The 13,221-nt window shown below is 56.2% G+C and overlaps 1 protein-coding gene across 5 annotated transcripts in view; it reads right to left on the reverse strand.

Moving 5' to 3' along the window:
- Positions 1 to 443: 443 nt before the first annotated feature.
- LOC144731621 (transducin-like enhancer protein 4) overlaps positions 444 to 13,221 on the reverse strand; it is a 44,692-nt gene continuing 31,914 nt past the window's right edge. For 4 of the 5 annotated variants that reach the window (XM_078612812.1, XM_078612810.1, XM_078612813.1 and 1 more), the window contains 6 exons: positions 12,312 to 12,576; positions 11,556 to 11,803; positions 10,327 to 10,474; positions 9,483 to 9,633; positions 2,421 to 2,497; positions 444 to 1,626 (listed from right to left, as the gene is read on the reverse strand). In XM_078612812.1, coding sequence (XP_078468938.1) covers positions 1,519 to 1,626; positions 2,421 to 2,497; positions 9,483 to 9,633; positions 10,327 to 10,474; positions 11,556 to 11,803; positions 12,312 to 12,576 — 997 coding nt within the window. In that variant the 3' untranslated portion in view covers positions 444 to 1,518. The remainder of the gene's footprint in view (positions 1,627 to 2,420; positions 2,498 to 9,482; positions 9,634 to 10,326; positions 10,475 to 11,555; positions 11,804 to 12,311; positions 12,577 to 13,221) is intronic. The other variant, XM_078612811.1, reaches the window with a different exon arrangement.

Consider the following 13,221-nt stretch of genomic DNA (forward strand, 5'->3'; position numbering starts at 1 on the left):
TAGCAGCCAAATACTCTAAACGCATGTTTCTAAATATCGAGGAAAAATCCCGGAGACAAATCCACGTGACAAAATGGGGAGAACATGCAAACTCAAAATATACAGCAGGCGTGACGGTCGGGATCGAACCCATGACCAACCTGTAAACTAGGCGAGGGAGTTAACATCTCGCCAACGTAGCACACGTGGAGAGGTGGGTGGACAGCACCACGCGCAGCCGCCTTGTTTCCCCAGTGGCGATGTTTACAAACCGCACAAAGTACGTACTCACTCAAGGCTGAGTCGGCCTTAATGGAGGCCGAGGACCCGTTCAGATTGAGCGTCAACGTTGTTGATTGTCATGAGCGGGAATCAAACCCGGGTCGCCAGGTTGCTAACGCACTGGCACTAATCATTGCGCCACTGCTCCCTCCAGACCACACAGACACGCGCACGCGCGTGAGCTTGTTCCAGGGTGTTTATGTACATTTTGTTTTTACATAAAAACCGGCTCCAAACACAATAAACAACGGACGAAAAGTTTGGGCATTCACGGTTCACACTATCAATCATACAAAACGGCACGCGCAGATCAAACGACAACATTTGTTTTAAAAGTCGAGTTAAAAGGATAAAAAATGGCCACCACCACACGGGCCACAAAGACTCTCGAGCCAAGACACCCGACCTCCAACCCGCCACAAAAAACCTGCCACAAGGCCGCCACGGTGCTGAGACCTCGTCCGGGGCAGCCGGCGTCCAGGGGATATGGCGTTTAGAAAGTTGTATTGGCCACTCCGGCTCGCCGACCTGCACGGACGGATTCCGTTGGGACGGTGGACACGGCAGACGCGTTCCTTGGCAGAGCCAATGGCAGGAAAAGTCCCGACGGTGCCTCCCGTTGAGCCGGCCATGGCCGGCAGGGTACAGCAGTACAAGGGCGGAGCCTGGCATGGTCCTGTCACTGTCCCTCCTCTTCCTCCGCCACCGCCACCACCGCGGGTTTGGGTGGCAACCGCCTTCTTCGTCTTGGGGGCTCGGTAATCAAGAGGGGCGTGAGAATCGACCGTGGGAGGTGGAGACGTCGCTCGACAGCGGGGGCACCGGGTGAGAAGGGAGAGGTGGGTGTAGCGGAGGGGTGTGCTGGGTGGTCGGCAGAGCGCATCGCGGTTTTAGCATCGCGTGATGTCCGGCGACGACGAGTCGGGCCGACCCCTGATCCAGCGTCACGGGCAGCCACGGGTCGCGATCGCTCCGTGGGCGAGAAGCAGACAACAGGTGAGTGATGGGGGGAGATAGAGGCAGCGGACATCTCCCAGCTCCAGCCTTTACACCGTGCGGGAACTACCGCAAGCTGCAGCGGCTGCCGACGAGTCGGGGGGGGGGCAGCTCTGGTCCTGTTCGCCGACGCCCTCCCCACACGGTGAGGAGGAGCGTGCCGGACAGCCGGTTGGCTGGGAAGGGCGGGGAAACCCGGAGGGCCAGGAGGGCCGGGAGGGCAGCTGTAGCAGGCAAGCAGGAGGCTGTCCCAAATCCGTCTCAGTAGATGACCTCGTACAGGGTGGCCTTCTTGTCCCCAGAGCCCGTCACGATGTACTTGTCATCCAGGGAGATGTCGCAGCTCAGCACGGACGATGTTTCCTTGGACTGAAACGAAAACGACGACAATGACGGCGGTGAGAGGCTCGGGTCTGGACTGGTGTCGGGGTGTGCTGGACAGAAGGACAGATGGACAGGTGGAAAGGTGGAGATGCAGGCGGGTGGTTCGGTGGTTGAATGAGAAGGTTGGTGAGGTGGGCAGTGAAAATAAGCAGTGGGTGGGTGTGATTTTATTTGTGTGTGCGGTAACCAGGCGACCCAAGTTTAGTTCCCGCTCACGACCAATAAGTCACAAATAAATGAAACGGTCATGACCCTCCCATAGGTCGACTCAGCCTTAAATGAATAGCTGGCGTGGTGTGTAAATATCACCACTAGAGAGACAAAGGCGGACGTGTGTGGTGCTGATCACCCACCCCTTCGTGTGCCCTGCTGGCCTTTTTAGGTTTTTGCTAACAGCACTTGCCCCAAAAGTATGGTGAGGCTATATGGGGGAGAAGCACGGGCGAGGGGGGGGGCACGGGCGAGGGGGAGCACGGGCGGGGGGGCACAGGCGAGGGGGGGCACGGGCGAGGGGGGGGCACGGGTGAGGGGGAGCACGGGCGAGGGGGGGGGCACGGGGGAGGGGGGGGCACGGGGGAGGAGAAGCACGGGTGAGGGGGGGGGTCATGGGTGAGGGGGAGGCACGGACGAGGGGGGTGACACGGGCGGGGGGGGGGCATGGGCGAGGGGGGGGCACGGGCGAGGGGGGGCACGGGCGAGGGGGGGGGGCACGGGCGAGGGTGCGGCACAGGCGAGGGGACGGTAAGGGTGAGGGGGCGGTATGGGCACTGCGTCGTCACCTGGAAGATGCTGGCTCCGTACGGAGTCCTCCACGCGTTCAGCATGTTGTCCTTCCCAGTGGTCAAGAACCACTTCCCTGGTGAGGAAGGGGGGGGCGGTTGGGTGGTTGAGAGGTCAGAGCGTTGAGATCCTGATTTCAAATCCAGGCACCGTAATTAACTGTGATGAGGTTGATGGTCTCGGCCAAGTCATCCCACACCCCAAAGATTGTACACATGTAGTGGGTTTTATTGAGACGCACTCTTGAGTATGGAGGCAACACATTTTATTCACTAACACAACACAGGCAAGTCTACACTCAAAGGGATAACGACTAAGGGTGGTGACCACCCTGGATAGCTACATGACACTCACGGCGCCCCTGCCGGCTTCTCTGTCCCGGCTTATATCCGCTCCGGCGTGGCCGGGCTCTGCCCCTGGCCGGGCTCTGCCCCTGGCCATACCCCATTCCAGATTCTTCTCGAGGGCTCTAGTTCCCCATCACGTGTCCCTCTCGCCCCCCTTGGGGGGTACCCCCTTCCACCTCATCCGGTCACGTGTCCACCCGAGTTCATCCAAAGGCCACGTCCTCAGGCGCTCTGTCACCGTTGCCAGGGCCATGCCCCTACAGCACACCCATCACTGGGTACTATGGCTGCCCTCTAGTGACGTCTAGTATGTCACTACATCACCCCCCCCCCCTTCGTAAAATACAACCGTCCCAGCTGTCACCATCTGCAAAAAGATAAGAGTGTGCCTCCCAACAACAATTAAGAACAACCGACGAGCGAACAACAATAAATAACCACAATACACACAATAATCACAAATCCGAATAACAACAAAGCAAGGGAAAGTTAGCAATATACAAGGCCCGGTTCACACCCCCTCCCACTTCCAGCATGACCCTACGCCCGCATATGTGGCAACACCCATGAGCAGACGAAGAAGCAGGTTCAGCCAATGAATCCCCTGACTCGTGAGTATGGCAAAAAGCAGGCGGTGCAGGGGAAACAGTGGAGGAAAGTAATTTGAACCGGTTAGTCTTTGAACGAATTCCCGTTGCCGGGTCCCCAAGTGACGTGGGCTTGAGCTCCTTGGAGGGCCCGGGGGAAAGTGAAGAATGGCCTAATGGGCGTGGCCCCTCCCGGGAATAAATGACGGCAGCAGGAGGACGAGTGGGCGATGGTTGCATCCCCCTTGGTGGTCCATCCACGGCCGGCGCAATCGGCGACGGCAAGGGCATCAGGTGCTTTGATCCTGGGGGTGGAATCACAGAACTTTCCTGAGGCACAACCTCAGCGGATGCCCACCCCAGCTCGTCAGACACACTAGACACTTGACACTTGAAAGGTGAAGATGAAGGGAACGCGCGAGGCACAACAAATGGTTTTAGGCATGACGGGTGTACGAACCAGCGTCGATGACCGAACTGAATCTGCACACATTGTGGCCTGTTAGCTTGTATCACATCGACCGGGCCTCGCCATGGCTTGTATAACTTTGGGGACGTACCCACTGGTGCCTGAGGACAGTGCAACCAGGCTCTGTCCCCCGGGGTCCACTCTGTCCCCTGCACACGTAGCCCCCTTAACCTCTCATTTCCCGATTGTTGTCAGGCCGAATTCTCTCTGGAAACTTCTCGTGCTTCCGACACACGCTGAAGGTTAAGGCGCATCGGGTCAGACATATTACTCTTTGACTTAGACCGTCCCGTCTCAAGCTGAACAACAATCGGAGGATCCTGTTCCCTCCCGTACATAAAAAAAAATGGCGAAAAGCCGGTGGAAGCGTGAGGAGCCATTCGATAGGCTGCGAGAACCCCTGGGACATGCAAGTCCCAATCACATTGTGATCCGTCAACCTGCTGACTCAACATAGACATCAGGGTCCTGTTTAGACTTTCCACCATCCCGTCAGTCTGGGAGTGATAGGGCGACATGTGAACCTTTTTAGTGCCCAAAAGATCGCACATTTTCTTCAGTAATTTGGACGAAAATGTTTTGCCCTGATCCGTCAAGAGGCGATCCGAAGCCCCCTTATCCAGTACATATCCATTAAAGAATGCCTCAGTAACAGCCGTAGCTGACCCCCACCAATAAGTACTGATTACCTCGCGGTGTGGTTGGAAACGGTCCCAGGACGTCATGCGCAACGAGTTCGTTTATGTGGGACACAGAGATCTATTGCAATGGTGGACAGCCCAATTCCGGAGGGGGTTTCCGATGTGCGCATTGCACACACCCTTTCAGCACGTTGTATACATCCCCCGACATGCCAGGCCAGAAGAAATCGAGCTTAACGGTCGCAAGCATTTTCTGCATGCCAAGGTGCATGAGCCATTCGTGCACCGTCTAAATTACTCTGCCCCTCAGGACATAATATTGTAGCGACGCAACCCGCCGTCCCAGTGCATCAACAGACCCCCTTTCAGGATCACCAGGACCACCCCGCGTCGGTCCACACCCTCAACAGCGTTTGTGACCCGTCACCTTAGCCTCAACAAGGAGGAATCCTCCACCTGGAGGCGTCCCCTTTCTGCACTGGTTAACCCCAGGGTGGTATCACCCGCGTCCGACATGGCGGAACCATCAGGGGGTAGAGCGTCCACCGACGCCACGACAGGGGTAATCCTGCATCCGCCAACTTACAGCGCCCCGCGCCCATGAGACATGCACACCCGATACCCGGCGGCAAGCATGACAAAGCATCGGCATTTACATGACGAAGACCCTTTCGATATGACACTTCAAACAAATACTCTTGAAGGACTTCCAGCCACCGAGAGAGCTAGCCAGACGGCTGATCGACACGCAGCGCATATTGGAGGGTTGCATGGTCAGTGCATACCTCAAAGCTCCGACCATAGAGGTACGGGCGGTATTGTTGGACAAAAACCACAATAGCCAACAACTCCCAGCGTGTCACACAGTAACACTGTTCGGCCGGCGACAACACTCTGCTTCCGTAGGCCACGACGCTCTCCACGCCCTCCACGACCTGGGACAACACGGTGCCAATACCGGTGTTGCTGGCGTCTGTGTCCAGAATGGAAAAATCGGGATATCGAAGGGGAGGTACATTTACAAGACCGTCCCTAAGTGTGACAAAAGCGGCCTCCTCCTCCGCCCCCCATCAAAACTTTTGCCCCTTGGCCATCAGAGCGTGAAGAGGTTTCGCGGTAGTGGTGAACCCGGGCAAGAAACGGCAATAGTAAGAGGCGAATCCAATAAAGCTACGCACGTCCCCCACCGACTTGGGTTTGGGCCAAGTGCGCACACACGCCGTATTTTTCGGGTCCATCGCTCTCCCTGACGCACTGACGATGTATCCCAAGTATCGCACCGATCATTGGAGCAGGTGGCATTTCTGCGGCTTAAATTTCAAGTTCGCGTCCCGCATCTTTAGCAAAACTGCACGCAACCATTGCAAATTCTCTTTGAATGTATGGCCAAAAACGATCATCTAGGTAAATCAAACAGCAGTCCCACTGGAGCCCCGCCAACACCAGCTCCATAAGCCTCTGGAATGTGGCTGGCGTGGAGTGGAGCCCCATCGGAAGCTGGTTAAATTCTAAGAAGCCACTCGATGTCCAGAACGCGGTTTTAGGTTTCAAATTATCATCCAACGGTAATTGCCAAAATCCCGACAACAAGTCAACGGTAGAGAAAAACCGCGCCCCAGACAGAGAATCTAAGGAATCATCCATACGCGGGAGTGGGTATGCATCAGCAACAGAGACCTTAATTCAGTTTGCGAAAGTCAATGCAAAATCGCAGACAGACTGTTCAATGGTGAAATAATGTCAGCGGCCAACATTTCGTCGACCGCCTGACAGACATGGTCTTTCTCTTTAGGACTTAATCTGTAAGGGTTCTGATGGATGGGGGCGGCATCTCCTGTATGGATGTGGTGGCACAGGAGAGTCGTGTGGTCAATGTCGTATTTCCCTTTACTAAAAACGTCAGAAAATTCCTTCAAGAGGGAGGCAATTAGGTTCTCTGAGTGTCTGATAGATCGGGGTTTTCGGAACAGAATGTCCATCCAACTCTCATCACACGACGCACCTTGCTCCGAAGCCGAAGTGACCCCTACCTCACCAATAATATTTTCGTCACAACTCGTAGCAGACGCATGTGCTAACACAGTCCCTGCCTGTGTAACGGACGTGACCAACCCAGTCTTGAGGACCTGAATAAAGGGTTCCTGGTCACAGGACACCAAGGTTTGGGTCCCCGCTAGTGTTAACCCCCGACTCACTTTATTTGAGGGTCCCAGTAGGATCCCTTCAGCGGTTGCTACACGATCGAGTTGCTTCCGTAGTTTCAGGGGCACTAGCATCTGCGCCCCGGGTAGAATTTTTACAGTCTTACTCGCCACAGCCTAGAGTGTGGCGTTAGTTGTGCGCAATCGAGTTGTGGAAGAAAGAAAAGCCAATTGGCGGCCCGATGGCAACTTGATGCAGCCCTGATCTATAAGGATTTTCAGGGACAATTTTCCTAAGAACCAGTAGGCAGGGCACGGCCTAGGATTTCGAAATTAGCACCGGTCCGGTCAACTGGAAGTCACCGATACCGATATATACTGTCATGGTAATTTGACCGGTGATCTTTAGGGATCCCCCCGTTCGCTGTGAAACACGGAACGGCGACAGGCTGAAGAACGCAAGAGTGTTTGGGCAAGATGTTAAAAATCAACTCAGAGATAATAGTAGCGGACACTCTGGTGTCGATGAGCACTCTAACCTTGGACTGTTCCTACACTCACCGATGAGCCTGCCGCCGCGGCGACAACCTTGATGTGCCTACTCCGACCATTGACGAGGTCGATGCGGCCAAGTATTAAACGGCAATCCCGGATGCCCACGCTCTTTGACCCGATCTAAGCCGACACCGCGTGAACCCGCACCGACGTTCGAATTAGATGAATGAGGTGGCGTCACGACTTGCCTGGGGGCCCGGTAGAGAGGAGGACGACCGGGTGGAGGACGATGGTGGTCCAGGGAGTCCTCCTCGCACAGAGAGGCATCCCTTCACGATGTGCTCCGGCAGGCCGCAGTCGAAGCAGATGACGGGGCTGCTCCTTGGGCGAAAGAAGGTCCCTCTCCGCTGGTCTCACCCTGTTCATTGCCCCGCGTCGACCCTCCATCGGTCATCATTGCTCGACGTGCATACTTGAGAATCTTCCACATCTTCGGGTGCATCCAGAGCAAAGAAAGAACCGGTGCATGCCGCCACCCCCCACTCGGCGTTGAAGGCTAAGATGTGCTTGGAGGCATCGTGTAATATAAATAGAAGATCAATTTACGTCCTCTGTAACTGGCAGAACAACATGAAGTTCCTGAGCCAATGCCAGCAAGTGCTCCAGCACTAGTGAGTCCAACCCGTCCTGTTCCATTCTTGGAAATGCCGCCTGTGCCAATGATAGCAAAGCGCTGCAGAACGCGAGAGGCGTCTCCGATTCCCCTAGAGAATTTCTGACGAACGTTGGATGATGGATAAAAAATCACTGCCATCTGCATGAAGGCCCGCAGCAACGTGTCCCTGTCGGCGGATAGAATGGCATAGAACGCCGCCAAGGCGTTGTCATCTAGTGCGGTGGGGAGCGCAGGGAGCGCCTCCACCTCCGTCCAACCCGCCAACTCACAGTTCGTCATGAAGCGCCTCCTGAACGCTTCCCTGTCGCCATCTGACGCCATAAACTCTTTGATGAATGGATGTCGTCGCCGGAGAGGTGGAACCGCAATCGTCGCCGGTTGTGGAGATTCAGAGATGGCGGGAAGATCTTCCTGCCCGACCGCCAAAATGGCGGTGGCGCACGTGGGCTGTTCGTCCAAAGATTCCCGCGCGTGGGAAATGGCGGCTCCGGCGTCAACCCCTCTCAGCTTCGGCGCTCCAGTCTCTGGTGGCGGCTCCTCGTAGCCCAGCTCAAAGACCAACACTGCCACAGTCTCTCCCCGACGGCGGCAAAGCTGCGGCGTAAAACTCTTGCCGCTGCTCCGCCGGCAGCACCGCCTCACTCTCTCTCTTTTCTGCAATATTTTGCTGTCTTTTCTTGGATTTTCTATTTGCACTTAGTCACATATTCACTTTAAGATGTTTTTTGTTCATGTTTTTGTTTTTTGTTTGTTGCGGTTGCACCCGATTGAAGAGCCGAATGGCTCACAGGGTTATAGCTAATAAATGAACTTGAACTCTCTAGGGCTGCAACAGCATGGGCTGTCTGGGGAATGATCCTTTCTTCATCCTCTTTATCTGACGAAGTCTTCGTGCATTGTCGTCTATGAGTAAACATTTTCTCCTCGTCTAAAACTATCACTTAGTATGGTTAGCCACTTCTGAAACCAAATGTAGTGGGTTCTATTGAGACGCACTTTTGAGTATGGAGGCAACACGTTTTATTCACTAAAACAACACAAGTAAGTCTACACTCAACGGGATAACGACTAAAGGTGGTGACCACCCTGGATAGCTACATAACACTCATGGGAGCACTATATAACCTGCCGGGGCAGCTAACACGTTGCCCAGATCTTGACGACTACTCTCATGCCCGAAGACCGAGGATCCAAGACTTGGCGGGCGGGTCCCATCTCTCTTCAACAGCACTCCAACGATGGCGCCCCTGCCGGCTTCTCCGTCCCGGCTTATATCCGCTCCGTCGTGGCCAGGTGCTTTGCCCCTGGCCACGCCCCATTCCAGATTCTTCTCGAGGGCTCTGGTTCCCCATCACGTGTCCCTCTCGCCTCCCTTGGGGGGTAACCCTTTCCACCTCGTCCGGTCACGTGTTCTCCCGAGTTCATCCAAAGGCCAGATCCTCATGCGCTCTCTCACCTTTGCCAGGGCCATGCTCCGACAGCACCCCCATCACTGGGTACTATGGCTGCCATCTAGGGACGTCTCGTATGTCACTACACACACGTAAAAAACCCGACCAAACAATATTTGGTGCTGAAATAAATTTTGTCAAATTCCAGCTCTCATCCCAAATAAACGATTCTTGGATGAGACGAATAAGTAAACAAGACAACAAAAAAGACGAAAGAAGTCAGGGATAGCGATGATAGCGACGACGACGCTCACCGCAGTGGGCAAACTTGAGAGACAGCACGCAGCTCTCGTGCAGGTGCAGCTGGTACTTGTCAGGCTTGCTGTTGTGCAGCACCTCCACGCTGCTGCTCTCCATGCCCACGGCCAGCCACTCGCCCGTCGGGCAGTAGCCCAGCGAGAAGATCTGCCAAGGGGTGGCCGGTGCCGGCGTGAGAGATTGACCGGGGCGGAGCGGCTGTGCCAGCTGTCTGAAAACTTACCGACTCTGCCGCTAAAACATTAGCAAACATCCGGCTGGGTGATGCCCCAAGGTTAAAGTGAGTGGGTGAGCAAATGGGTGAGTGAGTGAATGAGTAAACGGGCGAGTGAGCAAATGAGTGGGCCAGGGAGTGGGCAGGTTAGTGGGTAGATGAGTCAGTGGGTAAGCAAGCGGGCCAGTGAGTGTGTGGGTGGCTGGGCGAATGAGTGGCCGGGTGAGCGATTAGCCAAGTGAGTGTGAAAATTACCGAGTGAGTGAGTGGGCAGTCGACCATGACCCCGGTTGCCCCTCGTTACCCCGGCTGTCTTGGTTACCCCTAGATACCCTGGTTACCCTTGTCCATGGTTACCAAAGTTGTCCCTAGTTACCCTTGTTGTCCGTGGCTACCCTGATTTCCCTAGTTATTACTCATTACGATTGTCCCATTTACACTGGTTAACATGGTAACCCTGATTACTCCTGTTACTCCTGTTACCATGTGCAACCCAGTTATCCTGGTTGTCCCAGGTAACGCCGGTTACGATGGTCACACTCCGTCCCTACCACAATTACCCCCAGTTACAGTGGCTCCGGTTGCCACGGCGACCCCCCCCCCCCCGCCCCGCCCTGCGGGCGCACCTGCGAGGTGAAGTCGTGCTGCTGCAGCTGCCGTCCCTCGCGCAGGTCCCAAGATCGCACCGTGTTGTCCAGGCCGCCCGTCCACAGCTTGGCGCCGTCGTGCGAGATGTCGATGCAGCTGGCGCCATCCGTGTGGCCCTGGAACTGCCTGCGGGGGACGGGCCGGAGGAAGCGGCAACAGGTGTCCGTGCGGACGTGACGGTCGTTTCGGCTGGTGTGTGGGGAGGGGATAGCGATGAGGATTCTGGCACAGAGCTATCACCACCATGGGGGTGGGGGGGGGGGTGCCTGACCCAACAACAAAACGAGTGAGGATCGTTTTCAGAATTTGGTTTCCGGTTTTTCAAAAGTCGGGAAAGCCCGAAATGGATTGAGGAGGAACGTTCGTAAGGAACGCAACCTCGAGACCCAGGAGCCTTCAAACGGTTCGTTGTTTCCCTTTGCGGGCGATGGGACACCAGGTTGAATCAGGGCGACTCAAGCGCGGTGGTGGCGAGATGTTAACTCCCTCACCTAGTATACAGGAGGTCGTGGGTTCGATCGCAACCCTGATGCCTGCTGTATATTCGGATTTTGTATATCTCTCTCTCCCCACGGTGGCGTGGATTTTTCTTCGGATCCTCCGTTTTTTCCCTCCACATTTTGGAATTAAATTCATTTAGAGTATTTGGCTGCCGCTATAAATTTCCACGCGATAAGCCACTTCGTTGAGCTATTATTTGTGGCCAGGTTTTCTTCTGAAAAAGAGCTACATAGCTCAGTAGGCCTCACCTAGTAAAAATAAAAATATTTTAGTTCATAGTTTAGTTCATAGTTTAGTTTTACCCGGTGGTGATGAAGGAGTCACACGCGCGGTCGCACTAGAACCAAGTTAGACCGTGAATCCTACCCTCTTTAGTTTGTTGTCGTCACCCCACACTTCCGATTAGCGCGGTTGGCTACATGCGGTGCGAAATAAGTTCAATATGCATACGTATTGCCCACGTATGCATGCATGTTGTGGGGTCGCGGGGGTTAGAGGTCATAGGTGGGAGCGGTGGGACAAACCTGACGAGTGTGTGGTTGTGCAGGTTCCACACACCGAGGTGGGGGAGGGGGGTGGGGTTGGGGTGGGGGGGTGGTCCTGGTCGCGAGAGGGGGGTGGGCAGAGTTGGGGGGCGGGGGGGTTGCGGGGCCGGGGCGGGGGACAGAGGTCACGGGTGGGCGGCGGTGGGAGCGGTAAGACGAACCTGACAAGCGTCTGGTTGTGCAGGTCCCACACTGCGACGTTGCCGTCGCTGCAGCAGGAGAAGCACACCTTGGAGTCGGGGCTGATGGCGAGCGCGTAGCACGCGGGCGCCGACGACGTGAGCTCCGCCTTGATGCGCGGCGTCGGCGCCGCCAGGTCCCAGATGGAGATGGTGCTCGCCTCGCCGCCCACGATCAGTGTGCGCCCGTCCGGCAGCAGCTTGCACGAGCGGATGTAGTTGTCACGGTTCTGTGCGGCGGCCGGACGCAGTCCAGATTAGCGACACGTTCGCACCAGAATCGGGAATGATTTGGCCAATATTCGTGACTGATTTGGCCCAGATTGCTAACCGATTTGGCCAAGATTAGTGATGGATTTGGCGCAGATTACTAACTGATTTGGCCAAGATTAGTAACTGACTTGGTCCATATTAGCACAAATTCGACCAAGATTATAGCGAGCGAGGTTCAGTGAGCGGTCAGTTGGAATGGGGCTGTGGGTAGTAGTGGTGAGTGGGTAATGAGGGCAGCTCAGTAGCGAGTTGGGAATGAGGGCATGCGCGTGAGGAGTGGGTGAGCTGCTACAATGACGAGCGAGGGGGCACGAGGACAGGAGCGGTTGACTGGTGGACCAGTGATGCGGCCATGTTGGTGGAAACGAATGCCAGCACGTGGGTATTGGGGGGGGGGGGTGGCAACAGGGCGGGTGTGAGAGTGAGTGGCGAGTGGTCACGCGGGCGGGGCGAGCGGGCGCGCACCAGGCAGTCGAGCTGCGACACGGGCGCTGCCTTGCCCCCGTGGTGCTGCTGCTGGGCCACGTCCCAGATCTTAACGCAGCCCTTGCCGCCGGTGAAGACGCTGCGTGCGGCGCTGCCGATGGTGACGGCGCACACCACCTCGCCGTGCGGCAGGGCGCTCACGAGCCGCACGCGCCGTGGCACGCCGGGGCCCGCCAACGCGTCCCCGGAGAACGCCACTGGCTGCATCTGCCCGTCGGTGCTTACGTGGAATGAGTAGGCCCTGCTGGTACCAGCAGGGAGTGGGTGGGTGGAGGGGGCAGAGGGCAGGAGGAGGGGGAAAGGGGGTGGAGGGCAAGGCAGCACATGTGTGGATCTAGAAATGTCTCAAGGCCGGGGGGTGGTGATTCATAAATATCAAATGAGTTGAGAGGGGAGATGTAGGAGGGGTGTAGAGTGAGATGAGAGGACAGAGGGAGGAGGGGAGTAGAGTGAGGGCAAGTCAATAGGATGGTGAGTGGAGTAAAACAAGGCTGCAGTGACCGGGCCGTGGCCATGGTGGAGGAGGAGTGGAGGAGGAGGAGGAGTGGAGGAGGAGGAGAAGTGGAGGAGGAGTGGAGGAGGAGAAGGAGTAGAGGAGGAGGAGTGGAGGAAGTGTGGAGGAGGAGTGGAGGAGAAGGAGTGGAGGAGGAGGAGTGGAGGAGGAGTGGAGGAGGAGTGGAGGAGAAGGAGTGGGGGAGGAGTGGAGGAGGAGGAGTGGAGGAAGAGTGGAGGAGGAGTGAAGGAGAAGGAGTGGAGGAGGAGGAGGAGTGGAGGAGGAGGAGAAGTGGAGGAGGAGGAGTGGAGGAGGAGTGGAGGAGGAGAGGAGGAGGAGTGGAGGAGGAGAAGGAGTGGAGGAGGAGTGGAGGAAGAGTGGAGGAGGAGTGGAGGA

Source organism: Lampetra planeri, chromosome 39 (assembly GCF_965212315.1).
Source record: "Lampetra planeri chromosome 39, kcLamPlan1.2.h2, whole genome shotgun sequence".
Classification (NCBI taxonomy): domain Eukaryota; kingdom Metazoa; phylum Chordata; class Hyperoartia; order Petromyzontiformes; family Petromyzontidae; genus Lampetra; species Lampetra planeri.